This window comes from Thunnus maccoyii, chromosome 16 (assembly GCF_910596095.1).
Source record: "Thunnus maccoyii chromosome 16, fThuMac1.1, whole genome shotgun sequence".
Classification (NCBI taxonomy): domain Eukaryota; kingdom Metazoa; phylum Chordata; class Actinopteri; order Scombriformes; family Scombridae; genus Thunnus; species Thunnus maccoyii.
In genome coordinates, this window is record NC_056548.1 from 22,072,974 (window position 1) to 22,100,876 (window position 27,903).

The 27,903-nt window shown below is 39.1% G+C and overlaps 2 protein-coding genes across 2 annotated transcripts; one reads left to right on the forward strand and one right to left on the reverse strand.

Moving 5' to 3' along the window:
- Positions 1 to 3,613: 3,613 nt before the first annotated feature.
- On the reverse strand, positions 3,614 to 15,784 carry eif4eb (eukaryotic translation initiation factor 4eb). The gene is made up of 7 exons (XM_042387951.1): positions 15,626 to 15,784; positions 13,270 to 13,373; positions 8,863 to 8,958; positions 8,658 to 8,721; positions 6,463 to 6,576; positions 4,350 to 4,489; positions 3,614 to 4,259 (listed from the first exon to the last, which is right to left on the reverse strand). Exons 1-7 carry the CDS (start codon positions 15,782 to 15,784, stop codon positions 4,145 to 4,147), a joined length of 792 nt encoding a protein of 263 aa, XP_042243885.1. The 3' UTR covers positions 3,614 to 4,144.
- metap1 (methionyl aminopeptidase 1) lies at positions 15,783 to 27,832 on the forward strand. Its single transcript, XM_042387950.1, has 12 exons — positions 15,783 to 15,899; positions 17,199 to 17,250; positions 17,519 to 17,628; positions 18,133 to 18,193; positions 22,751 to 22,842; positions 22,972 to 23,055; positions 23,846 to 23,984; positions 24,760 to 24,891; positions 25,157 to 25,300; positions 25,393 to 25,458; positions 26,197 to 26,359; positions 27,693 to 27,832. Exons 1-12 carry the CDS (start codon positions 15,783 to 15,785, stop codon positions 27,706 to 27,708), a joined length of 1,176 nt encoding a protein of 391 aa, XP_042243884.1. The 3' UTR covers positions 27,709 to 27,832.
- The last annotated feature ends 71 nt before the right edge of the window (positions 27,833 to 27,903 follow it).

Genomic DNA, 27,903 nt, shown 5'->3' on the forward strand with positions numbered 1-27,903 from the left:
ACGTTTCATCCCTTTTCAGCTGTTCGGAGTCAGTATTGAAGCAGGACACAAAGTAGGAAAATTGCTCCTGGGACCAGAAATCTCATGCAGCCTCTCGGATCTCACAGGCAGTTGAAAAGCAAGAGAAATAACTAGGTGGTAGTCCAAAGAGATCAATAAAATGGTAAAAACAATCCTACACTGCTCTGGGAGCCAGCAATGTGAAACACGGGGATAATATGCTGTTTCTTCTTAGTTGGCTGTCAGGAGTTTACTGGCTCAGACAGGTGTACAGGGAGTTTGGATCAATAACAAAAACCCCCACGATGTGTACGATGGACTGCTTTGCACTGCATGACTGTGTTGTCTTTATGTGTTGATGGTGTCTCAAGGGTCTTTCTATATATATGTTAAGTGCATGTGTCGAGGCTTTAAATGTAATCCAAGTATTCACAATCAAGATCACAGACTAGGCTAACTGCCTCTCTGATTACCCTTCCTTCATTTAATCTGGGCTAACAAATCCCGCCATTGATCCTTACATTACTGGGAGAGAAATGAGCGCCCAGATGGTCCCTGGGGAAATTGATCAGCCATCTACAGAATGGTGAGCTGATAAAGCATTAAGCTCCACAAATGGCTGTGGAGATCATTTACTTGTAAGGGTATTACACAATGTAATGTCCTAATTATAGCTGCTGGCAACCTACACCATATATAATACATAGATTTTTTATGTTAAATTACTGGGGTGCTCCGTTTCTATGCATTACTATTCACTCACACTGAGAACCAGATTGCGTCAGCCTTTACAGTCATATCAACATACACAAAAGTTTTCCATGTTTTATACTTTTATTGATTGTCTGAAATTCCCTCCTCACCTTTGCACACACACAATAGATTTTTCACCTTATGTTGCTGCTAAGTTAATTTCTTTTCCTCTGAATTGTGCGCTGCCACCATCGAAGCCCCAGATAGGAAATATCCCAGTAAGACAGACAAGACCGCAGTGCAATCCAGACAACAGTGAATTGTAAATCACTGCCTTTTAAGATGAAAGCCTGCAGGGTGTAGACTTGAGGCTGTAAACAAATCCATTCCTGTACTGCCTACTGGCCATGGGATTGCAGCTCCTTCCAGATTTTAAGTGATGGACAGCAGTCCTGCCTGCCACAGAATCAACAGAAATACTCAGCGCAGTCCTAAAACAAGTCAACTGGATAAATATTCCACAGTAATAATATTTTATGTTTGGCTGTTGGTTTTGTGTGCTATTCTGCAAATCTAAAAAAAGTAAGTATTATAGCTACGAAACAGATTGCTTTAGCAATATTTTTCTTTCGTAAGTGTATTCTGATTTTAGCCTCCATTATGTATTTCCCATGCTGGATTACGTCCTTCTGTCCAATTGATTTGACCTGTTGTGTGGCATTGGAGGGTTTGGGATTTTGATAAGCGCCTCTGACTGGAAAACAAGGAGGCCCTGCGGCTACCGCGGCTGACTGGAGACTGAGAAACTATGCTCAATTCAATTTACCACATTGACTGCATTCATTACTGCCAGGGTTAGTCTGTAACCCCATTTAATAAAGTGACCATGTCAGTGGCCTTGTGTTTACCTGTCTGCACAGACTGGGACATCCACGTTCACAACAGAATAATTAAAAATATTCTGTTGGTGGGCAGTTTTCAGTGAATGCAGGATGCAGACAAACTTGCATTTATTCCTCAAATGGTTAAATAGTTACACTGCATATTAAATTTACAAATAATATAATGTATAATGTACTGTATTATTTTTTGGCACTGATGCAAAACACTAGTTCATTAGTAGTGTAAATGTAAAATTAATGATTGTTATTGTTATAACTGTCATTGTTATTCATTCCCCATTTTAATTTAATAATATCAATCACAAGAAGGGGATGTACATAAGAGAAGCAGATGAATTACGGACTAGTACAGACAGATTTTTAACATCCGAGACATTTTAGCTGTGGATTGGGCAAAAGGCTTTTTTAACATTTATAGATGTTGACAGTGAGTCCTAACAACACTACAAGAACTGAGTATCCAGATCAGACAACTTGAAGTTCCAATTTCTGATTTGATGTAACAAATCTGAGCAGTGGGACTGTTGTGAGAAAGTGTTATTGTTGAGCTTGACATTTCAGTTTTGACCATGGAAAAAAAAGTAGATAAAACAATCTCAACACAAGGTCCACTTACTTGGTTGTTCTGGAGAAGAGGACTGTCATGAAACTGTAGATATTCCATTTATTTTATTATTTTGAACACCTCTAGGACCAGAACTTGTCCAACTGGCTAAAACAGTTCATGCTTGACCTTGGAAACAGATGAAGACCTTGTGATATGGCCTAAAATAAGCAAGTAAGTGGACCTTAAATTGTTTTGTTCTTTCATGTGGAATTCTGCTTTTTTTTAATGTCACACGTACAAGTGTGTATTCTTCTTTTAACTCTTGATATATCCATTTTTTTTAACTGTGGTCCTGGGAGAACTCAACTCTGCTTTTGTGGAATAGGGGGATGTTTATTTTATTAATGTGTTTAATGAAGCAGACCTTCACTTCAGTTTGTACATTGGCATGTACAGTGGTTATTTGATTTTAAAGACACCTTTTTTCAATTGACCACAACGTCCTATATTGTGTAAGTAGTAATTTGTTTATACAGGTGTTAATATAGTAATTAATTGTTTGAATCGCTGAGTTAATTTGCAATATTAAAATTGGTGTATTGCAGCTTGCTGTAATTACTGATATTAAGCAACTGTTAGCAAAAGTTAAATGTTCTGTATGGTTTCTTGAGTTTTGTAATGATTTTCTCAGATTATTTGAAAATGCCTCCACTGATGTTTGGTTGATTCGTGTTCATCATGCACCAAACATTCGTTCAACAACGTTCTTGAAAAGGATCTTACATGGGAGATCATCTGGCCTTTAAAGGTTGCTACAACAACCATGTCACAACTTCAACAAGGACCTAATGAAACGTCTACAGTCACTTAACGCTTCATCAGATCAAGAAGGATCTAGTTGTAGATTCTTCGCCTGCTGGCTTTAAGAACGCCGATCCTTGAGACTGTGATGACATTTGTCATGCTGAAGTGACATTTTTAAAGTTGCCCTGGTGGCAATGAACTGAGAAGGGAAACCATGTTGCCCAAAGTAACCTTTTCTTTCAAAGTTCTTTATGTACTGACATTTTAAGGGATCTTGGGATGATGGGGTGGGGGTGTTGGGTGGGTTTTGAATTTGGAGCTTTCACACCAGCTAGGGCTAATGGTAAATCCTTAACTGCCTGGAAGCTGAGAGATGTACTTTTCCTAAGATTAATTGTGTCTCTTTTAGTATTTTATTTTACATGGTTGGAATGTCAACCATTGGTAGAAAACTATTAGATGGTCTACTATAAATATTTTTAAATGAGGTGAGTAAAAGTAACAAAACCTTGATTTACAAGCATCCTCTGCTTTTTTTGCCTTCCAATTCAAGGTATATTAAAGTCAATCTCTATTAAATTGATGTCCTACAATACAGCACTGTCACATAGTAATCATTTATATCAAGGAATGTACCCAGTACAGAAATCCACAATTTAACAGCTAATAATTGCAAAACCAATGTTTTAATTATATTAACACTCAAATTAATATGAGTCATGAAATACTTTAAAAAGGCTGATTACGTGCAACAGTTCAAGGCAAAAAAAAGCATAAAACAAAGGCCTAGCAATCTAATAATATGCAGGCAAATTAATATAATAAATTAAAAGGGTTTAATGTCATTAAGGATTACAGCAAACCAATGATGCTGTAGAAAATGGGAAATATACATTTGTTTTGCATTTCAGGATTGCTTGCAATTAAAAAATAAAAAAAAAGAAATCAACACAAATTTCTTTAGAAGAGTATGAAGCACTCTAAATGTCAACCACTATTAATACCTCTCATTGTTAGTGTTTTTTGTGGGGTTTTCCCTGTGGTTCAAGTCCTGGGCAGGTTATGGAAACATTTGGCATGTAGTCTTGGATTAGGTTTTTCTTCCAGAATGCGTTCCGCAGAGTCTTTGCAGCAAAGTAAACATACGCACCAACAACAAATAAGACAAGAGGATGAAAGAGGCACATAGGGGCATTTCTCAAACAACAAATTTGTTCTTGGTGGTTGAACCGCTTTTGGTAGCTGTGTCTGCGTGAGATTGGTAGCCGATGGTCATCTTCATGGGAAGGCCCAAGCGCTCCTTGTAAACTCTCCTGTTGAGGGGAAAAATGACACCGTGAGAGGATGAAGAGAATGTTATTATGAACAAAAACACTCCAGCTGACACTGAAGGACTGCCTCACCCTATGTGTGTTACAGCTTCCCGGTTCTCGTAGTCTGATGTCCAGACGGCTATTTTGTCTCCTTTTGTGCGAATGTTGACCACAGCTCCGCAGACATCGTCGCTGTAGTCGTCAAAGGCCTCTCCGACTAAGCACAGGAGCTGGTGCGGTGATGGAGAGGAATAAAAACTATTGTCACAACATGATTAGCGCTATTATTTTCATTGTTGCTTAATCTGGGAATAAGGAATAAAGGACTATTGTCACAACATGATTAGGGCTATTATTTTCATCGTTGCTTAATCTGTCGATCATTTACTTGATTCATTGTTTATTTGTTTGGCCTATAAAATGACAGAAAATAGTGAAAAAATGTGCATCACTGATCCCAAAGCCCAAGATGACGTCCTCAAATGTCTTCTTTTGTCCTGACCAACAGTCCACAACTCAAAAATATACACTTTACTATCACAGAAAACTAAACAAACCAGAAAATATTTATATTTGAGAAGCTGGAATCAGAGAATTTTGACTCCAAACGATTAATCAATTATCAAAATAGTTGATGATTAATTTAATATTAGTGACTAATCGATTCATCGACTAATCAGCTCTCAGCGTGGGATCATAGGGGTAGTAAAATATTACGTAACATTTGACATTGACATCATTACTTTTTCTTGTGACGAAGAACATTAGCCCCATGTTTGACATACCCATCAGAACTTTCCAGCATTCAGATGATCAAAATGTTATTTTACCACACAGTAGATGACATACTATCAAACTAAACCAATTACACGAGACAAGAAATGAAAAGCCATGCACAGGACTTGTGCTGACAAAACAAAATACAAGGATTAGGTTGATCAGTCTTTGAGCTCAGTATCACCAGCCCTGATCAAGGACTATATGATACAATACATGATCTTGCATTGTTATCTCCCAGACAGAATGAAATTATGTTATGTTAATTTGCTATGGGAATAGCGTTGGAAACACTAACTCACTGGATGGTAGGAAATTTTCTTTGCAAACTACAGGCTGGAAAAACAACATCAGGCTGCTGCAAAATAATCTATTCTGATAAGATTCTGGATTCTTTTCTGTCAGCGTATACTGTACAAACCATAAAAATCAAAGATGCTGCAGGATTCCTTTGAGCGCTCGATGCTGCCACAGATGGCCTGAAGGAGTATAAATGAGATTATGTTTTATTCACTGCTATTGCTGGAAGGAAGTATAGGTGGTTCTAGACTCTGGAGACTTTTCTCTGTCAGAATAAATCAGGTTTTTGTTACTTTACAGCCTCCTGACCTGTAGGGCGCTAAGAGGATTCCCTTCCATCTGATGACTTTGTACTTTCAACATTCTCCCAGTGAGACATTTTATGTGCGGATCTGTGACTGTAATATCCAAGTTCCAGCCAATATCCATGCAGGACTGTAATTTGTTGGTCCTGGATCAGGGCTGAGCATCACCCTTCATCCTTCATGACAACCTGGTATCAGAGCTCAAGGACTTTTCATTCAAAACTGTCAACGATAATTAAAAAAATGTTTTTCTCTCCAAATAAACATATAATTCAGAGTGAATCTCACCCCATTCCTGAGAGGTCACAGGGCTACAGTATTGACAGTACATTAAGTGCTGTTTGCTCACTGGCAAGTCATAGCTTGCTAAATGTCTGTGTATCACTGTCAGTGACCTTTAGAGCAGCAAGAGAGTACACCACAACTCTGCATGATCTGCCGACTTAGCTGCAAGCAATCCAATAATTTTAATTCCCGTCATTTGACTGTGATTTGACCCCTCATCATCAGCTCTGTATATAGTCGATGACATAGCAGATTTTCTTATGAAAAACCTTTGTGTCTTAGATGTTGTCGTGCAACAGGATGACAAGAACATTAAAGACTGATCACGCTGCAGTTCAGTTGAGTTGTCAAAGGTATGAGTGGATGTAATCACCCATTTTAACATTGTGAAAATGTAATGATAGAGTGGTGGTAGAACTAATTATGGCTGCCAGCAGGTAATAAATATACTGCTTTGGGAACAGGCTCAAGAAATGATTAATAGTGTCACTTGTTTGAGTAGGATACAAAGCACAGCAGCCCACAGTCAAACCTACAGTTTCCAGCCAGAAGCGGTCCAGGTCTGATCTCCTCTGCTGCTTGTTGAGTGTGATCAGCCAGCGCCCGCCACGCTTGTTCCTCTCATCCTCCCACATGGGTTCAATGCCGTCCTGCAGCCATAGTTCAAATTGTCAATACACATCACAAACCATCGCACCAAAACTTCAAAACAGCCTTTTTTTTTTTTAAAAAAAAAAAAGAGGTTTCAACATTGCCTGTAACAATCTTTTCCAGCTCTTCAATAATCCCGGCAGAAATTCTTGAAATCTGATTAAGAGTTACAGCTGGAATACTAAACAGGTACCAACAACTCAATAAGTATCAAGGGACTATTAAATATTTGGTAAACATATTTTTCTCTGCCCCTCTGCTTACACTCTGCCTCAGAATTCAGATTTGTATTGCAGTGTTTGTTAAAAAACTGCATTTTCTAAGGTTTTAAAAGTAAAATGTGAGAAACTTTAACTTTCTACAGGTGTTAATGAACTAATTCCACTAATTACAATTAAAAATACCAGTGGTTAGTCTTTGACGGAGATGATCCTGCTAATGATTTCAATAAAAGTCCGATAATCAAAGGCTTCAGTCACATTTGATTACTGCCTCATCTCAAACACAGTGTAATTAGTGGCTGCTAGCTGCCCCCTGCTATTCAACTTACTAAACTTCCACCCACGCTACTCATTTTCTATCATCACACCTGGTTAAATGAGCTCCTTTGCTGATGAGCTATGAGTTGGTAGAGACAGATGTAGACAGAGAAAAATCCTCGCAGACGTTTGTCTTTGGTTGCTGATCTTTTGTTTCGACTTTTGCGTCAATGATTCAATCCCGTAATGTTCTGTTTGCAAAAGCTTTATTTGCTTCTGTTGTCTTAAAATCTTGCAGTTTTTCTTTATTGATGAACTGCTGATAAAAAAACTTATATTCTAATTTTAATTTGATGCCTTTTTCCTCAGTTGTAAACAACATTTTGGCTACTATTTTAGGACTGAATGGATGACTTTTCCTTCCTGTGTTTACAGTGTAAATGACATCAGCTGCCATGTGAGGCTCAGGCTTTCATTTAGTTTGCATGATTTCTTTAGGGCTGCAGCTAACTATTATTTTCATTATTGTTTAATCTACAAACCATTTTCCCGATTGATCGATTAATTGTCTATAAAATGTGGGGAAATGGTGGAAAGTTCTTGTTCAGGTCATCGCTTCATGTTGTTCTTTCCAACCAACAATCCAAAACTGAGAGATATTCTGTTTACAATGACACAAAACAGAGAAAACATGCAAATCCTCACACATTGGAGGAGCTGCAGCTACAGAGTTTTTGCTTAAGAAACAGGCTCAAATACTAGGGATGTGCAGAGATCCCAGTATTTGTATTTGTATCTGTATTTGTTGAGGCAGCAAAATTATTTGTATCTGTATTTGTGTTTGAATAAAGGTGAAAAAGAGGCTTAAAAATCCTGTTTTTGTTTTTATTACCCTTTTAATTTTAGAAAATTAATATGATTACTGAGCTAAAACTTTACTCATCACCTCATTGCAGCCAGACCTATCTATTTAAACACCCATAACACAGAGACAGCACACCCTGTAACGTGTAGGGAGGAACTTCAAAGGCGATTATTACTTTGCACTTTTCATTTATTGCCTATTTTTTTACAACCTGACTTTGTGGAAAGGAGAAGGGGAACAACAGTTCATGGAGAGTCTTTGAGAGCGTTTTGCTTGTGTCAGTACTTCAACTTTATCTCTGGGGAACACTCCCAACAAATAATTTTTAAAATATTTGTATGAAACAAATATTCATATAAAACTCTCTATTTGTGCTTTGCTGAATAATGTATTTGTATTTGGTCACACCCCTATCAAATACATTATGTTACATATTTTTGTCAGATTTCATGTCAAACAATGTAAATGAGACTTTTCACTTTTAAGGAATAATGTTTTATAGCCTTTTACATGGTTCCTTTATGAGTAAATATAAGAAAGCGAGAAAATGCTGTTCTTGTACATAGTATTAAACAAATTAACAATACAGCAATATGGTGTGTAAAATATAAGAAATGACCTCAGCACCACAGATAATATTGACATACAAAAGTAACAAAACCCTGGGATTAACTACTTTAATCTGTTACTGGTCTCCTCACTTTCTGTACATAAATGGTAAATAAATCAAACGTACCTTAAAAAGAGAGTAATCGCAGCCTGACATGAGGTTGCTTGACAACTGGATATGGTTGTAGAGACTACAATGAAAAGAGCACAGCATTAACAAAACAAGTTGATCTAACAGTATTCCAAAAGACAGCACAAGGATTTTACTGCTACAGTCCCTCCATGCAAGTAAAGGAAAACATAAAGACAGAGAAAGCTTTATTGCTTCTTACGCCCAGAAATCTTCAACTGTGTCAAATTTGGAGATGAGTCGCAGGTTGGCCTGCCATGTTTTGCTCTTGTCATTCTTGAAGAACCAGAGAGACCATCTGTTGGGGTGAAAGCAGAAAGAGGAATTTGCATAAATGTAACAAGCCCCTAATTAAACATGAGGTAAACAAAAGTAACCCAAAACCATTGAGCTTTCAGAGCAAACGAGGGACGTATGGATGCACCTGGATACTGCTGAAGCAAACTGTTCAGTAAATCATACCGTCACTCTTGTGGTCCAATTAACTGTGGTGCTGTGTCATACTGTTCCTCTTATGGCTCAGCAACTGCCTAAAGCTCTTTAGGTTTAGGAATAATAAAGGAAAGTGACTGTTCAAATGATTATTAAGCCATTAAAGCAGCTAGTCTATCAGTGGGTATGGGCGGGTGTTTTTAAATGAGAGCACAGTCCAAATAAATTCCAGAAAGGGGCAGGGTAATGAATGAATGAATGAATGAATCATCTGATACAAACTCAACTCTCATCAGGTGCACTGTATTTGCACAACAGACTGTCTGATAAGCAAATATGGCGATTAAATAGTCTTCGGTTTATGGCACATTTGTGTACTCTTTCTTAACCTCTCAGATAAAACATTTGAATGTTTGATGATCTGAGGCAGCATGTATTGTACAGTGCCTTTGATGGACCTCTGTAGGGTGTTTCTTTGCCTTCCAGTGAATGCTGGGAAAGGCTCATCCACCCCATGACCCTGCAAAGAAATATGTGGGTCAAAAAAAATAATTAATGTCAGCAGGCTAATGTTGTTTGACCTGTGCTTAGCTGTGCAGAAAATCATGTTTGACATGCTAATTTATACAAACTAATGATAAACAATGAGGGCATTTCAGTAATTTTGTAAGAATATTTTCCCATTAGACTTTAACCTACCGTTAAACCCGACAGTCAATGTATTTCAAATCTCACAACTGAGCTATGAAAAAACTAAAAAGGTTTAAGGTACAACTTTTCTTTTATCTGACTGGCTTTCTGTTGAGTTTGCCTTTTCTATTTGACCCTTTTGAACATAAACATCCTTGTGGAATTTAAATATATATTAAATATTCATTCAACGTCTATTGGTATTCAGCACCGTCAGGAGCTGGAGCCTATCTGAGTTTGGGCTGAGCAGGAAGCAGTGAAACGCCCTGGACAGGTCACCAGACCATCACAAACAATCAGTCTTTCTGTGGGGAAATAAAAAGTCTCCAATCCAGCAGACTGCAAGTGTTTGTACTGTGAGACGAAATCCGCTTCAATACTTGAAGAACATAAAAACACACAGACACAGGGCCCGAACCACAGATAACACTGCTACCCACTAACTGTAGGCACAATGTGATGTCAGTATGTTGTACATTATATACAGTATATCATTGCATTTGTTACTTTAGGACAAGTCCAGAGTTAGAGAAACAAACAAAATGTAATCATATTTATTGTACATGGATTGTACATTTTTGGACAAGTGAAGTTGAAAATATATAAAGTAACCAGACATAATCTATCTAGAACATGTCTTCATTTGGAGGAATTACTTTCTTTCCATCTATTTTATTTTTTTGACATTTTGCTTGTATCGTGTGCAGTGCACAGACAATTTTGTGAATTGCTCCGCTTCACTTGGTGAACACAGCGTTCATTGTTTTTCGGTGAATGGTCAATTCATGTCTCGCTTTCACTTCTGTATGAGTCCGTTCAGTTGTATGCAGGAAGGGTTACTTTGTTCTTGAGTGATGCTGAGAGATCAAACAATAGTATGATGTAAAAGTCACCAATCTTTACTTTGAGGTCGGTGATGCATACTGTTCACCTCACTTCACATTCATATAGCTCCACATACTCACGTCTGGGAGCTGCCCAGCACAGCCAGTGGGTGACCAGATACTGGTGTATCCGAATGTCATGTGTAAACACGGCCGGTGCGTGACATTTCTCTGTTCTGCCTTCCACGTTAAACTTTTAGAAAACAGCTATTATTTATTTGAATTACATTCTGACCTAACTTGTGTCAGACAACCAAGACAATTCAACAGGTGTGCCAAAGCAATACATAGGTACTGACCATAGCCCATTACATAAAAATGCTAAGTAAAGCCTGATTTTACACAACTCTGACTTAAATTAAAAATAGGAAATAATATTAAAGTTGGAACCTAGTGATTATTTTCATTATCAATTTATCTGTTGAACTGTTAAAAGGACAAGTTCATAATTTTTCAAGTCTCTCTTAAAACAATAGTCAGGTGCCCAAAATAACATTGAAATTGTTTTTTCTTGCTGTAATCATTCCTCCTGTTCATATTGACCATTAGAAGATCCCTTCATAATGCACTTACAACGGAAGTGATGGGGGACAAAATCCACAGTCCTCCCTCTGTGCAAAAATGTATTTAAGAGTTTATCTGAAGCTAATATGAAGCTTCAGTCGTCCAAATGAATCAAATCAAGTAGATACCTTTCAACGTTACAGTCTTTTTAGTGCCAAAGTCCCTCTTTTTGTCACTGTACTTCCAACACAGCTTGACAGTGAAACACTGTCCGAGGAAACACAAAGAGGGAATTTGACGCTAAAACGACTGTAAATGTGTCAGATATCCACTTGATATGACTAACTCAGACTGCTGAAGCCTCATATAAGCTTCACATCAACTTTTAATGCATTTTTGGGCCCTATCACTGAAAGCACATTTGAACAGGAGTCAGCAACTATGTTTTCATGCACACTAATGTTCCACTATTATTCCAACTATGACAATATTCCGAATTTGATACAGGTCATGTAAACAGCATATTCCGTTTGGATATTCCAAATAAGACTTCATTCTGAGTGTAGCATTTTCCGATTAAGACGGGGGATATGACAATATTATTTGGGTTGTAGGAGCGTTCTTTGGACATGTATACAGCACATTTGGAATATGCTTCTCAACTGAGGATTTAAACCACAGTTTGCGACACATGGCCCTCTTGCCTATTTACCCCTGTGCAGGCAAAATGACATATGCTGGAGCAGGAGGGCAGACAGAGGAGAGGAATGAGAGGAGAGCTGAGAGCTGCTCAGGGCGGGCTGCAAAAACGGAGCCCGCCTTCTCCACGATGTGGGTGGAGGGGTTTGCTTATTATCCTGACTGATGGTGACGACTCGTCACACTCAGCAGTGTAGTAAACATCATGGGACAACCTAGGGACTGGATGAGCCTGTAACTCTACATTTACAATCTCAGTCATATCAAAACCACTTATAAATATCAAGCAGCAGCTCAATAATGTTTTTCACCTTACTAGTTTACTTCACTGCCTGCAGAGATCTTGTGGTTCCTGTTCCCACTGGAGCAGAGTGAAACCCTGAAAACCCTCTTCATGTAAACAGGAATATTAGTGGAATATGAATTGTCATTAACCTTGTTAACAGCTTGAGTGAGGAAAACCTCTTTCACTGTTCATATGAGCACCTGAAAGTTGTTTTAAGACAGACTTGAAAAATTGTGAACCTATCCCTCAAGTCTACGAAAAGTCCAAAAAATAGTTTAAAGTACTTCTGAGAGCACAAGGTGACGTCTTCAAGTGTCATGTTTTGTCTGATCAACAGTCCAGAACCAAAACATAATCAATTTACAATGACATAAATCAGAGATGATAGTAATAACGGCGTAAAACATCAGCCATCTGTGATAACCCTCTCAATTGTGTCTGTCTGTTACTAAGTTTGTGTGGCTGTTGCAGGTACTGGAGGGGGGCGTGGCAGAGTGTCATCAGCAACACCTGGGGCTCTGTGTGCCAGTGCTACTTCAAAAACCCTCTTGGAGCTCAGTTGCTGCGTGCTCTCCTCCCTGAGAGACCCTTTGGTTTTTGGTTGGCGTTTGGCTTGTGTTGCTGCACCAACACCGACACACTTCCCCACTCATGCAGTCACCTACACTGCTGATCTTTCTGATCACACACACCACTGTTAGTTTAGGTTCTTCTCTTCTGTTATTCCTCTTTCAATAAATAGTTTGTTAATCTGCTTGGTTGTCTGTGTCTGTCCTAGAAATATCTCTTGATGTAAGAAAAAAAAGGTTCTTGATACAGCGGGTGTTAACGCACAGTAAACCTTCAATTTCACGTTTTTCCCCTTGCTCACAAAACTAGTATACAGTGCAGTGATTTCTGCAGCGCTGTGATTCAAGTGACTCATTGATGCCAAGTGAGTGTCACTGTGCTGCTTCAGGGAGTGACCTTCTGACACTGTACCCGCTACACCGTTCTAAATAATTCAAATGTCAGATCAAATATGTGTGTTCTAAAGTTTGCCTTTATCAGATAGACACTGGCTGCCTCAAATATATTTTAAATTGCCACCGTAAGGAGAAGAGCGGGCCCTCACTTGTTCTGGAGGGGGTGTTTGATGTAGGCCTCTGGGCTCACAATCTCCTGTCCGGTCTGCTCAGCTCCATCTTCCTCAGGCTGGGGTGGACTTGGGTTGGTTTCCTAAAAAAGACAGTTGGGCAGTGGGGAGATATGATACATATATGATGTGTATGTTTACTATTACCAATGCAAATGATGGTTTAACTGGAGAAATTGCTCTGTAACCTGGGCTGGAATATCCATGTATCGCATGCTGAGGGGAGGGGAGGGAGGGAAAGTGGGGTGGGGGGGCACCAATGTGAAAAAAAAAAGAAAAACATAAATACTTTTCATGGTCAGAAATGGCAGATACAACATTTATAAAGTACTTGATTTAGCTTTTATTTATCATTATTCTTATTAACAAGAATGTGAATAATAAGAAAACAGTTGAAAAGTAGCCGCTGCTGTGTGTCTGTCGGCACCACAGAGGCGTGGAGAGTGAGAGAGGGACGCTGTTTATTTCAGTGATAACAGTAGTACATTTTATTACTGATAGAAAATGTGTTCAAAGACCATTTTACTAGTCCAGCCTCCTGTGTGGAAGTCTTATTTTCTGTTTCACAAAGGCAAGAAGGAAAATCAAGTCCTTTGTAAATGTTGTATCTGCTGTTTCTGAGCTGCTGTTTATGGATTTTAAAACAAAAATCAAATCATTATTCTGTTTTCATTCCATTAAGAACAACCATAATTTCTAATAGCCTACACATTGCAATATATTGTCTCAATGTGCTGTTCCTTATACCTTCACATCACCTCATCTGGCGCTCTGTGATCATTCAGCTGTTGAAATGGTTGCTTGCAAACAGTTGATATTGGACTTGTCTTATTTTGTATATATGTGTGTAATAACAATTTTAGACATACTCTGTAATGGTTTTGCATGTAGTCCTCATACAGGCCATTTATGATTGAAATAATGATATTTAGCATGATGTGTTGCGTCATGGTTTGGGCTAGTATGGTTTTTGTAGGCCCAGGTCTATCTATGGTGTCAGCTTTTTTGGTTATGTCTTACATTTTTCTGTAGTATGTGTGTTGAGTACTTTAGCGATAGGTTCATGTAAATCTATGGTCTTTATATACCAATAGTAAATTTCACCTTTTCACGTGTAAAGTGGGAGGAGGGGCGCACTTCAAGTGTGGTCACCCTAGGGCACTACACTGTGTTGATACGGGCCTGCCGGTAAAGGTTACGCGACATCTAGTCTCTGTATGTCCAGCTGTTGATTAGGTTAAATTACATTAGTATACCTTAAAGCAGTGGCCACTAGCCTAACAGCTAGTTGGTGGTACAATTAAATACAGTTAAAAAATTAGACAGTACAAAACTATGGTGCCTTTTTGGAAACTTAAATGAAATTAGAAATATCTTAAATATAATTGAATGACCATTAAAATTACTTCAGTGACAGACTTGTTCACTAACGAAACCCGATATGAACATCTGGTACACATTTCACTGTGATGTTACTTAAGTTACTCCGCAGCTAACATTAGTCACTGGTGCTGTAATTATTAATACATTAACCCTGGTTAACTTCATTGTTAGACTGGGCCGCATTTATTCCCAAAATGTTTGCTGGTGAACGGAAAGAACACTGCGCAACATTTCCTTCACATATTTGCTCATTTAATGCTGCCTTAGTTAGGACAAAGTTACATACCAGCTATAACATGACCTCAAAACCTCGAAATTTGGAGCAATTTCATACACTAAATAGTACTTCTTGGGGAAAATATAAACTTTTAGAATTGTCTAACCGTCAACTAACGCTAGTTAGCTAAATGACGTTAACCTTAGTTACTAAAATAGTTAACGTTGCATCGTAACTTAGAGGTCGGCAGAGAGCAGCGTCAACTCATTTTGACAGCTGAAACGTTAGCTACTAAAACAATGTTTGTCTTTGGTGGAGTATTCTACACGCCGAATTTACTAAAAGTCTCTAATAAGTAGACGTGTATTAAATTATCGTTAATCAAGTATGTACTTTTACGGATAACCCAAGCTACGGAAAACTTGGCTAATTTCGGAGTGGGACTTGGTGTAGTAACGGCACGTCGGTTAGCCATAACGTCAGCTTTAAACTTAGGAGATCTCCACTCACAGGCTTTCCTCTTTTCACGCTTCGGTCGCTTCACAGAAGACAAACTTTAAACAAGTCAAAACAACCCGTGTGAATGTAACAACAGTCAATTTTCATTTGAGGACTAATGCTGAAACGTGTCAATAAAACTTTAAAGTGTGACCTCGCCCTGTAATTAAAACAAGATGCCCCCCCCGAAATGTTTTAATATATTTTTTGGATTTTTTTTTAAGAGAAAGTGCTCACCGGTTCGGCGGTCGCCATCTTACAAATCTGTGTTAGGACAGTTTTCTGTTGATTGGACTGAGCTGTGCAACGTGACGACCCCGCTGCGCACATGCGCTGTGTGCCGCCGCTGGCTGGCTGATCCTCCGCCGACTCCACCCCTCCTGCAGACGGAGGCATGGCGAGCACCGAGACTAGAAGGGAGTGTGAGACAGACGGCTGCAGCAAGGACGCCAAACTTCAGTGTCCCACATGTATTAAGCTTGGTATTCAAGGCTCCTATTTCTGTTCACAGGTACTGTTGTTTTTCTCGACTCGCCCAGTTTAAATATCGCTTGTAGCCACGCAGCAAGGCCCCTGTGTCTTCTCACGAGGCTGCTAACTGTCAAGCTAGGCAGACATGTGTATGTGCTTGGTAAACCGCTAATAACGTGTTTGTTTAAAGTTGGCGAATGCCCTCAGGTTGTTTAGTGTTATACAGGTGCCTGAGGATAAATAATGCAGTCATCGATTGTAACTGATGCTTACTGTGTAACAGTAGGCCGAGGGAAAACATTTAGCTAGCTAACGGTTGGCTGGTTAGCTATAAAGTCATTAATATAACGTTCTTATCCAAAATGAAAAGCTTAAAGAGTAAAAAAACCGTGTATGAAATAATGCATATCGTCTAGTTTTCAATGTATCCCCGTAATACAACAGGCTGCACATAACGTTTTTTTGAGTTATGTAGTGCTGCGAAGTTAATGCTGCGTGATATCACTCGCTTCCCTCTGTGACCAGACCCCATTCACAAATCTCTAAGTTTAAAGATGAATCGTGTGTCGACAAGTCGTCATACTTGGCTGAATATGACACGATCAATTGAACAATATTACAACCAGTAGTACTGACAGACCTGTTGTCACTACAGTTGTCTTGACTTAAATATGCAGGTGGCTTGCAACAAGTAGGGTGAGATACATCTGATAGCTGATACTGTGTTGGTCAAGTCTGTGGATGCTGCCTTGTGGATTATCTGTCTTGCAGCAGACACTTAAGTCTTTCTCAATAAAGCCCACCTTAAATTACCCTATTAACTAGTATGATGTGGTGCTCTCTCTGCAGAAGAGCTCTGTTTTGAGTGGATCTGCTGTAATGTCCTTTTGAGTCAAAAGTTTTATAAATAGATAGGTTGGATGGCAGATGAAGTGCTCTTGTAATGCCATGGTATTTGACCCTAGAGGCCTTTGCTGAGACTGCAGTTTTGGCTTTGCTACCGGACCCTGCTCTATATATTTCCAGTCTTTCTTTCTGCTGTTAATAAAGTCAAATATACCAATAAAAATAAAAAGCAACTGCAGTGCGATTGCGGTGAACATACTTCCAGAAACATTTTTTGAAACGTGTCTTCCTCCAGGGTACTTCCTATACTTAGTTTTTTAGTTAAGTTTGAATGGCTTCTGTATCAGAACAATGTCAGTGACCATGAATGACATTGTTACACATTAATCAGGTGTACTTTGGACCACAATTTGCACGGCATCAGTAATAATTAGGAGTGTGTGTCTCTCACTGAACCTCCTCATTTAGAGTTTTTCTGTGTTTTCATTTCCAGGAATGTTTCAAGGGGAGCTGGGCATCTCACAAGTTGCTGCACAAAAAAGCAAGTAGGTATCACCGATCACTGTTAGTTGTGTACTGAGATAGATAGATGGCAAGTTCTGTGGTGGATTCATCCACAGTATATTAATAAGTTGCTCGTTACCTAGGGTAATAGTATAGATGGACCAGTTTAGGTTTTAGAAACCAGCAACTGGATCTACAACGTGGTATGTCGGAGCCTGTTTTATGCAAGTGAAGAATAGATGATACTCTCTGACTGTGAACTGGCACAGTGGTGCCAGATGCTTGACACCTTGTGTTCTGTTTCATTAGAGGAAGACAAGAACCAGAATGAGTCCAAGAACTGTGTGGAGAACGACATCAACACAGACCCATGGCCAGGCTACCGCTATACAGGAAAACTACGCCCTTACTACCCACTGGTAAGTTCTTTGTTGTTAAGAAACTTTTAAATTTCACATATTATTACATTTTTAAAATGAGTAATCAAGTGCAGACATGCATAAATGATGTCACTCTTTGTTTCCAATTGGTTGTACTGCTCTGATTTGCACATTTTGCTTAACATTTGGTGTATCATTTACCACTAACAGCTGAAAGTATGGTAGCAATTGGAAAGAAATCTTTTTGGTACAGATGAGTTTTCTTAGACAGGTCACACTTTGGTACTAAAGGGTTACAGTACATCAACCCATTCAAGCAGTCAGGATAAATGCTAGACGCCTCTACATACATTTCAAACTTTGGAGAAAAACATGGGTATATACTGCTACCTGTTGCTACATATTTGTTTTGAATATGTCAAAACAATATTGTAACACTGATGTGCCTCCCAAAAAGAAGGCAGGACAGCACACAATAAGAAATGTCCGTTCATATTCTTGATTGCTTTACGTGATGATCTCTCTTCTTGGCCCCTGATGTAGACTCCCATGAGGCCCGTGTCCGGTGACATCCAAAGACCCGACTATGCTGATCATCCCAGAGGTAACCGAGCTTCTTTCACAAGGAAATACGTTTTTAGTTGATCATAATGCTTCATCGTCCATTTGGAAATCATTCGGAAAGCTGTCCTTTTTTAGAACTCACATTTTTTTGGCATGCTACGCTGTTGTAGCTTTGTGCTCTCAGAATTGTATATAGCAACAACATCATGCATTTAACTGTTTGAAGGCTGTGTTTATGGAGACACAGCCACAACAGCCCCAGGATCACTACAGACACTTGTTTAAAAATTCAAAACACAAGAAAAAAATAAGAGCTGATAAGTGTTAGAGGTATTTATTGTCTCCCAGTACTGTTGGATTCCACCGGCAAAGCTGTCATTTGATTTGTCACTGCAGTGCGTACGACTGGACTGTGATGTTCTGTTTGTCTGTTCAACACTTTGCTCCTGTTGGCCAGATTGTCAAGAAAGATGTGGATAAAAAAGTCAATTTATTATCAAAACCTACTGCACTCATAATCATAGAATTTACTGAGCAGATTGATGCTCTCATGACGATCAGTTCATCTGATTTTAATGCTCCCATGGTCTTTTTTTTCTAGCGCCAACCACAGATCAAACTACAGTTTTATCACCAGCTCTGTTGAGACTCTAATTATAACAATTATTTTTTCCAGTTTATTCATATTGTGGGATGTACTGATCAGGGGCTATGTGGGGCACTAAACTGCCGGTCTTGTTATTAAGTAAGAATTGTGCTGCTTGGTAATGATTGATAAGCATTAAAAACAATTTCCACACAGTGAGCACATTTCTCCACCGCTCAGCTCCAAAGTGGTGAAGGCTAATCATAAATGAGAACCAATGAAATGTTTTTCCTATCGGCCGAGTGGAAAGTATACAATTAGGCCTTTTTCACACAGGAACTTAACGAGCCACAGTTCAAGGTTTAGACGGTGTCACATGTTCTGCTTTTCTTTTATAAGTTTTAGGTCCTCTTAGGGGAAAGAAATGCAACAACTCATTTCCAACACGCAAATTGATAAAGCAGTACTTGGGTTTACTTGGGTTTAGATAAGCCAGGTGAGGAATTGTTCATTTACTGGTGATATTCTGATTCAGAATATCTGACAAATTACATTTCCTACTAATCAGAATCATCTTTATTGGCCAAGTATGTTTACACATATAAGGAATTTGACTCCGTTTTAGTGGCTCTCAATGGACTTACATAGAATAACAACACAACAATCTTCAGAAATACACACAAGGAATGACTATATACAGGTGAAACTGTAAACCTGTTGACAGGATACAAATAGTGCAAAGAAGTGAAGAGTGCGCAGAGTGCTGAGATGAATATTAAATGGTAAAAAAAAAGACCTGTTTCTTTGTATAGATATAGTAGGTAATGTTCAGGTTGCACAGGTAACATTTCCATTTATGAATAATCTATTTCCACTAAGTAGCAGGGCAGTCTACCCAAACGCTACATCACAATTTATCGCTATAAGAAAACAATAACTCAGAAATGATTGCATCGCACAGTTTATTTCCCCCTGATTTCCCCACCGCCGGAACGTCTGGCAGGGCAGTTGACCTCTCCCAAGGGACGCACCCGCCACTGGAGGCCCGGTCAGCGAGTGTAAGCTGGGTTTTTGCCAGCCTCATTCACCGTCTTTGCCTCTCTCTATTGACCTCTATGGCGTATGGCTCCCTTCCATTCATTTAATGATACTGAAGTTTAAAAGTCATTATGTATAAACGTGAAAGAAAATCAATATCAGCACCACTTTTCCTTTGTTGTTGTCTGTCCCAAAACTGCACTCGCCTACCAAGCAGAGTATAGTATGACAATATTTGGCCTGGTTTCCAAAGCAGTGTCGCATTTTCAGTGACATCATATCCAGAGTGTTCTGGTTTGTAAAACAAGGCAGAAACAAGACCTTCTGGTTTCTGAAACGTTTAGGTTATGGGAAGCTCCAGGTTACAAATCGTTAAATTTTTGTTCTGGAACCTCTGAGATCCGTAGATTGACAACATACCAGTAGGCTGTGATGGCAGAGATTTGATAACGCACAAGTGGTCATTCAGCGCTTCATCCTGTTGAAGGCCTGTCTCAGTGTGTTACTTTAGTCCGGACAATGTGGTCATCCATGCATGTGGCTTAGAGATAAACTGATAAGTCTGTGTATGTGGCTGAAAGCTGCACAGAGCTGCAGGCTGAGATGTCTATTCTCATTTGGATTGGCAGTACTAGTTTTCCCTCACTGCATGTAAATGTATTCATCATTACAATGAACAATTTGATTTGAACTCCAGCTGTCTGATACGTGATAACTGGTCATCTTAAATCTCTTTATTTCTTCTTCATATACACGTACAATATCATGTCATGCAGTTCTTCATTTTCTCTTCTGATATTCCAGCACGTAAGAGTAAATTAATCTTCCATAGGTACCTCGATCCTGATGACATTTCTGTCAGCAGATGTTTTACAGTGTTGAGCAGCCCAACAACATGTCACTATGCTGGCAGGTCTGCTGACATACTGTGTGGTTTTTATACCTCTTCTCATGTCAATTATAAGACACCCGTAATTGTAACCTGGTCTATTTACATCTATTTCTCTGGGCAAGCCATTCATAGTGCAACCATGGCAACCTCTACATCCTTGTCATCTGACTGCATAGATCCATACTCAGGTAGTCATGGTTACAGTCTCCTTTCATTCTCATGTGATGCCGTCTCAGTGACCAAAGCGCTATTGTTACAAGCTGATTTTTCTCAACAGCACTGCTGTCAAATCCAGCGTTGTTTTTAATAGATACATATCAAATGTTGATTATTACCGTTATTACACATGAAATGAAGTGAACCATAACGTTATGAAGACATTATGTTGTGCTCACTGTTTGATTTTTTTCTCATACCTCGTTTCTTTTTTGAGCAGCTGTGTCAGAGCGTAAGTAAGTGTAATTGATTGTTGCACTCACACTGTCGACTCTTTGGGTCAGAAGGAGGGCTGTATTTGACTTGTGCACAAACCTGTCTAAAGTCCGTGTTGCCAGGCAACTGTTCGTGTTCATCCAGCAATCATCATGTTGAGTTAATAAATTATAGATCAACGAATTGTTGATGACTCCAGTGCTTTGACCAGCACACATTTAAATACTGCCTTATGCACTTTTCAGTTTAGTTATAATCTTATCTTGTTGAATCTATAGTTGAATTACAAGTAGTTTTATTTATGTAACAACAGTAACAGTCCTGCTCTGTTCCTCTGAGTCGTCAGTGTTGGTGTTATGATAATGTGCTTCTGCTCAGGTGCTGATGCTGTAGCGTAGTCTCTGCAGGAGCTGCCAGTTTTCCATAGTGCTGACAGATGCTTTTAGGTTTCTTAGGAATTTGGAATGTATACCAAATTGTGTGCTGTGTGTATATATAATGTAAGCAAGGAATAGTAATATAAATAAAACATGAAATAACAAAACAATGCCAATAATTCATAATAATATAAATAATGAATGATATTAATAAAAAGAGTGTTTAAAGTGTAAAGTATGAAATATGAAAATAATATATGAAATGAGTAAACCATTAGGAAAAGGCCCAAACATGAGTTTTAATGAGGGATTTCTACTGTAACACTATGCTGACATCGCATGCCTCCAACAAACCCAAAGCAAGGAGTTCCTCAATGCAGCATGAAAGCAATCCTCCACTCGCTCTCATCTGTTCGAGAAGTTCACAGTTGTCTGCGTAGGTTAGGTTTATTCCGATCTGACTTTGATTTGACTTCTTTTGATTTGATTCAAAAGAACAAGTCTTTCTTTCAAATCTCAGAAATCAATAATTGAGGTTACATATATATATATTTAATGTTCATGAAATCAGGTTTTGGTTTAGTCTGTTCCAGTGTATTTTTGTTCTGTTTATTTGACAGGGACGATGCAAAATGCATATATTGCACCAGATACGCCGTAGCTCAAAAGCCAACTCTCATGAGATGTGTGAACAGCTCGAGTAGTGTAAAATTTCACACAATGAAGATTTAACTATACAAGTAGTAAATATAACAAAACCAGTGGCTGCGTATGATCATTTACATTTAGTTACTTAGACTGTAGACATGGCTTCTGCTCAGACTATATATAGACTTGGCTAGTGGATGGATAGATATGCCTTTGTTCTGTAGAGGGTGGGTCTATTGATTCATTAGTGTAAAGTTGGAGCTCTTCACATGACTTGTGCTCATGATATAAAGCTTATTTTAAAATGTCTGCTTGACCTGTCAAAGCTTCCAGGAGTCAGACACCTCAACAGGTAAAAGTCAACATGATACTTTATTATTTTATTATTACTTTATTCCCTCTCACAGCCAGAGAACTTGTTGAACAGCTGCTTCTGATGGGAAAAAGGAATCGATTAGGAGAATGTAAATCCAGCTGTGACGGTCCACAGTTAATGTCGCGTCTGAAAATTGATAGACTGACAGCAGCTGTTTTTACAGAGTCCCGTTTGAGTCCTCTCCTCAGCTTCAGTGAGTATTGACATGTGAATAATTCCAGTCGTCTGTCATCGTCTTCTTCCCACAGGAATGTCTGAGTCCGAGCAGTTTCTGAAGGGGACGTCACAGATCAAGATCCTTTGTCCCGAAGACATCGAAGCCATGAGAGTGGTGTGCAAGGTGACGAAGGAAATTCAGATCGTCTTTTGTGTTAGATGTTGTGACCGTCTTTGTTACTGTGTTGCCATGGTTGGCGTTTTAGTTTTCCATCGATTGCATTTAAGGTTTTAACAAATATGTCACTTTCAGCTGGCACGAGAAGTCCTAGACATCGCAGCCAAGATGGTGAAACCGGGCGTTACAACAGAAGAAATCGACCACGCCGTGCATCTGGTACACACACACACACACACACACACACACAGGTTTTAAATCTGGGATGTTGTATCTTTTCTGTTTTCTAATAATACAAATATGCAGCTTCAATTCAATTCAAATAGAGAATAAAATGTTGTGAAAATAGTTATATTTGGATAATTTTGTCTTCTCCTCAAATAATTGTTTAAAAAATCTATTTCAGCAGCCACTGCTAATAAACAACTAGTTGATAGATGTAAACAGAGCCCCCTGCAGTGGAGCATCAGTCTAACTTAAGTTAAATTCTTACCATATCCTGACATTAAGGCAGACGATGTACAGATACACACCTTAATAACAATAATTATTATTATCTTTATTTATCTAGCACTTATGAAAACAAGGTTACAAAGTGCTTCACATAGAAACACAACTATAATAGAATAAAAGTATGGGCAACATAAAAAAGCCAGCTTGACAATAATTAAAAGTAGTGAAAACCAGAGAACAGAATAAAAACTAGAATCAGGTGAAATCAGAGAAGGCGGTGTGATAAAAGTAAGTTTTGAGCTTAGATTTTTAAAGAAGCCAGACTCAGCCTGCCTTATTTCCTCAGGCAGGATGTTCCCGAGCCTCAGGGCTCTTATTTCAAAAGCTCTGTCCCCCTTAGTCTTCAGCTGAGAGTCAGCATGACAAACAGAGCCTGTTGAGCAGCCACATGAGGGGGAAAAAGGGGTCACTCATCTTCATTACATGTCACCCACTCTGTCTTCCTCACTTGTTGCTTTCTCCGTTATCCATTTATTTCCACGCTTTGTCTGTTCAGGCTTGTATAGAAAGGAACTGCTACCCCTCCCCTCTAAACTACTACAACTTCCCCAAATCCTGCTGCACGTCTGTCAATGAGGTCATCTGCCATGGCATCCCGGACAGAAGACTACTACAGGACGGAGATATACTCAACGGTAGGTTCATATGATTCAGGGCACCATAACCTACGTTCTAACAGCTGTTTTTCCTCATTTTTCATCTTATCTTAATCTTATCTTTGTACATTTGTATGTTTTTGATTAACAGAATTCATTTAAACAAACCCAACTTTGACCTTTTCTTAAAACGAGTTGCGTTTCTTTAAGACTTAACAAATTTGTCTCCGTTTTGTCTTAATTTAAAGCCAAACCAAGTCTTAAGATATAGTTAAGTTTTGATGTAGGCAAATATTTTATTGCAGAGAGAGGGGGAAAAGTTTTCTCCTCCATGACAAATGGTTGTACTAGCATCCTGAAATGGTGTCAGCAGGAGTTTGGCCAATTTTAGCTTCTTTATTAATATTTCTGCTAAGTAGATGTCTTCTATCCACCACTCCCCTCAGAGCGTCTGATGGAGTACTTGCCAGCAACTCATCTCTCGCTGTGTGGCCCGACAAGACAAATTGTTTCATTAACCTTTACCAGTGGGGCATTGCTAGTCAAATTCTCCACTCTCTATATTTCTCCTTAAGTGGGGGAAAAGTCCCAGTTTGCCCACTGGCAATTCCAATCTCATCAGCAATTTTTTTAAAAGGACGTTCTGTTTGGCCTTGCAAACGGGTGCGTTTTTATTAAAACTGATGTTCACCCGCTGGATACATCAATAAATGTTTATTCATAACAGAAGTCTCTTTGTGTTTGAAACATAATAGAATCCATTTTGTCACGTAACACAATAGCGCTGACATATTCCCCTTTCTCGCTCACGCAGTGGACATCACCGTCTACCACAACAGTTTCCATGGTGACCTTAATGAAACCTTCTATGTCGGAGAGGTGGATGAAGGAGCGAAGAAGCTGATTCAGACCACCTATGAATGCCTTATGCAAGCCATCGACTCTGGTAGGAGCTCAACCTTTATTTTCATTCATTTTCCTGATGTTGTACGCACACAGAATGCTTCACTACTGTACTAACCAGACCTTCACTATGGTAGTGTTTCATACAGAGCCAGACCGATTAATTGTGCAGGCTGATATTAGCTTATTGCAGAACTTTCAGTCTTAACTTTTAAGAGAGCCTTATCAAAATTCCCAGTATCTCTCAGGCTGTAAACTACATTTCATTTTTACAACGCTATAACCGTCACGCTTTCTTCTTTTTACAGTAAAGCCTGGCGTTCGCTACAGAGAACTAGGTAACATCATCCAGAAGCACGCCCAGGCTAACGGCTTCTCTGTGGTGCGGAGCTACTGTGGCCACGGCATCCACAGACTTTTCCACACCGCTCCCAACGTGCCACATTATGCCAGTGAGTAGCTACCTACCTGCTCGGAAAGATACAGCTCCATTTATAATGTGTAATGTGTAACAGGGTGATTTATGTTTTCATTCATCTCCCAGAAAACAAAGCAGTTGGAGTAATGAAGCCTGGCCATGTGTTCACCATTGAGCCCATGATATGTGAAGGTGAGTGTTATCAGTCTGTATGAATAATGAATATAAATAACAAAAGAGTGAAATAATTAATATACATATAACTTAATTGCTGTATTTAAATAAAACAATTATCACACTGAAAATAAAACATACAAAGATGAAATTAAAAGACAAAAATAGATGGTAAATTACAATATCATAGTAAGAAACAGCAGTTAAAGCATGTTTGTAAAATAGCTGAAGCACCTCAGGTTCACTGTTATTTTCATCAATTCAGTCTTTTTTTCTGTTTTTTTTTTCTGACCAACACTCCAAAACCTAAAGGTATTCAGGTTACTGTCACTTTAAGACAAAGAAAAGCAGCAAGTCCTCACAATTTAGAAGCTGAAAATAAGGGAATGTTTGACATTTTGCTTGGAAAAAAAAAGACAATCAATTATTATAAAAGATCTGCCAGTTATTTTTCTGTTCGTTGATAAATCGACTAAATGCTTTAGCTGTTGAGTCAGAGCTGAAACCTTAGTCATCTTTGCACTCAAGCCTTGACTTAAGGAATTCAAACTGTTTATAAAACTGGCTCATGGGAGGTTAAATGATCTCTCGTACAGCAGACTCAGTCATGCTTTAAAACAGATCATTACGGTCTTACAAACCACTTTATACCTTACTGGTATCTGGTTAGTCAGTGCCAGACTTGAAGTATTTGTTTAACACTGTTTAATTGATAGATTGTAAACCAAAGCCGTGTGTGTGTGCGTAATGTCTCAGGTGGCTGGCAAGACGAGACGTGGCCTGACGGCTGGACGGCGGTGACCAGAGACGGGAAACGCTCGGCTCAGTTCGAACACACCCTGCTGGTGACAGAGACCGGCTGTGAGATCCTCACCCGCCGCCTCGAGGACAACGGTCGCGCTCATTTCCTGAGTCAAATGTAGGCTGGACCGGAACCCATCAAGGACTGGACTTTCCAGACACATTGACACTCAGCACTGCTGGGTCTCACATACACACACTCACACATCTCAAACAAGAGGCACCACTCCTAGAGCTCAGTTTAACTGTGGCTCTCATTGTTCTTTGAATTAAATATCGGTCCCTCAAATTAAATGGAAGTACTTGAATGTGTCTTATATCAAATGTGGATTGCTTTATTAGTGAAATGAAAGGAAATATTAAAGTATTTATAAAATTGGGTTTTTCTTAGTCGTCAGGCTTGACATCAGGCCTTGTCTGACCTCTGGGTCGTGTCACCCAGAGCTTTTACTGGCTGGCTAGTAGTTGTCTGTGGTGTGTGGAGCTCAGGGTGAATTCAACTAGCAAGCTCTGCTTTGCTTCTTTTCTCTCAGCCTCTGCTAACTAAATCAGATTTCATATGAATTTACCAGAGATGGACGGAGAAGAAGCAGCAATACTAGAGACAAAGGAGGCTTCCGGGAAACGGGGTCAACAAGTCACACAGTCTCTCAAAGTGGCAACTCAGAACTGGTTTTAGGTTTAGAAAATAACACCAGGCTGAAAAACATATGGCAAGTTTGGATTTCAGGCAACAAAAAGCATCCTTTGGCAGCCATATTGGATATCTTCAGTTCTTATGTAGCGGAAGCAATTAGGAAAGTTTCTTTACACTTATTCTGTCTTTCTTAGGTGAGAAGATTGATACCAAATATGAAGCTGCAGCCTGGAGACAGGCTTAGCTTAGCATAAAGATTGGAAACGGCTAGCCTGGATCTTGGAAAAGGGGGGGGGGGGGTTGAGAGCTAGACCAAGAAATTGTTTGGCACCATAACCCATGAAATGCGACAACATGTTAATTAGTTAGCATTGGATGCTGGTAGGCTTATTTTCTTACCTTTAGACAGAGCCAGGCAAGCTGTTTCTCCGTTTCCAGTCTTATGCTAAACTAAGTTAACATCTTATGACTGTAGCTTCATACTCAGCAAAATAATAAATGTTAATATCCTGAAGCTATTATTAGTGCTCAGCCAGATTTCCAGTTGACGACATCAGCTGTGGTTGCTAGGAGAATCGTGATGTAACTGCAGAGCATCTACGTACTCAAATTCTAAATGAGAAAATAACATTGACATTGAGCACAAAGTCGTTCTGAAGTGCTGAACTTGTTAATCCTGCTTTGAGGAATACTCTTTTGGTGTATCATGTCTCAAATAGCCCTGGTGTAGCAAATTGAGCCTTAATATGTGAATCTAGGAGTTAAAACTTGCCGGATGTATCAAGTTAACTGACGTTTCCCCTTATCTCGACAGTCACCATTTACCTTGATGTGGGGATTCTCCTGGTGTGAGCAGCATTCATTATTTCTACATTTTTCAGAGGACTAATGTGATCACAGTTTCTCTGCCATCTTTGTATTTCTTCTAATGGAGTAATAAATGACTCTTGTGTAGCTCTGTGTGGGTGAGTTTGTCCTTGAACAGATTGGTGATTTAAATCCTGAATGTGGCTTCATTTATCAGC

Excerpts from the sequence above, each read along its gene's own strand:
- metap1 (XM_042387950.1), top strand. The coding sequence starts at position 15,783 with ATGGCGAGCACCGAGACTAGAAGGGAGTGTGAGACAGACGGCTGCAGC. Across the intron at positions 15,900-17,198 it reads GCTCCTATTTCTGTTCACAG|GAATGTTTCAAGGGGAGCTG; the intron begins GTACTGTTGTTT and ends TTTCATTTCCAG. Across the intron at positions 25,301-25,392 it reads CAACGTGCCACATTATGCCA|AAAACAAAGCAGTTGGAGTA; the intron begins GTGAGTAGCTAC and ends TTCATCTCCCAG.
- eif4eb (XM_042387951.1), bottom strand. The coding sequence starts at position 15,784 with ATGCCTCCGTCTGCAGGAGGGGTGGAGTCGGCGGAGGATCAGCCAGCC. Across the intron at positions 13,374-15,625 it reads AGATGGCGACCGCCGAACCG|GAAACCAACCCAAGTCCACC; the intron begins GTGAGCACTTTC and ends TGTCTTTTTTAG. Across the intron at positions 6,577-8,657 it reads GCGATTACTCTCTTTTTAAG|GACGGCATTGAACCCATGTG; the intron begins GTACGTTTGATT and ends CTATGGCTGCAG.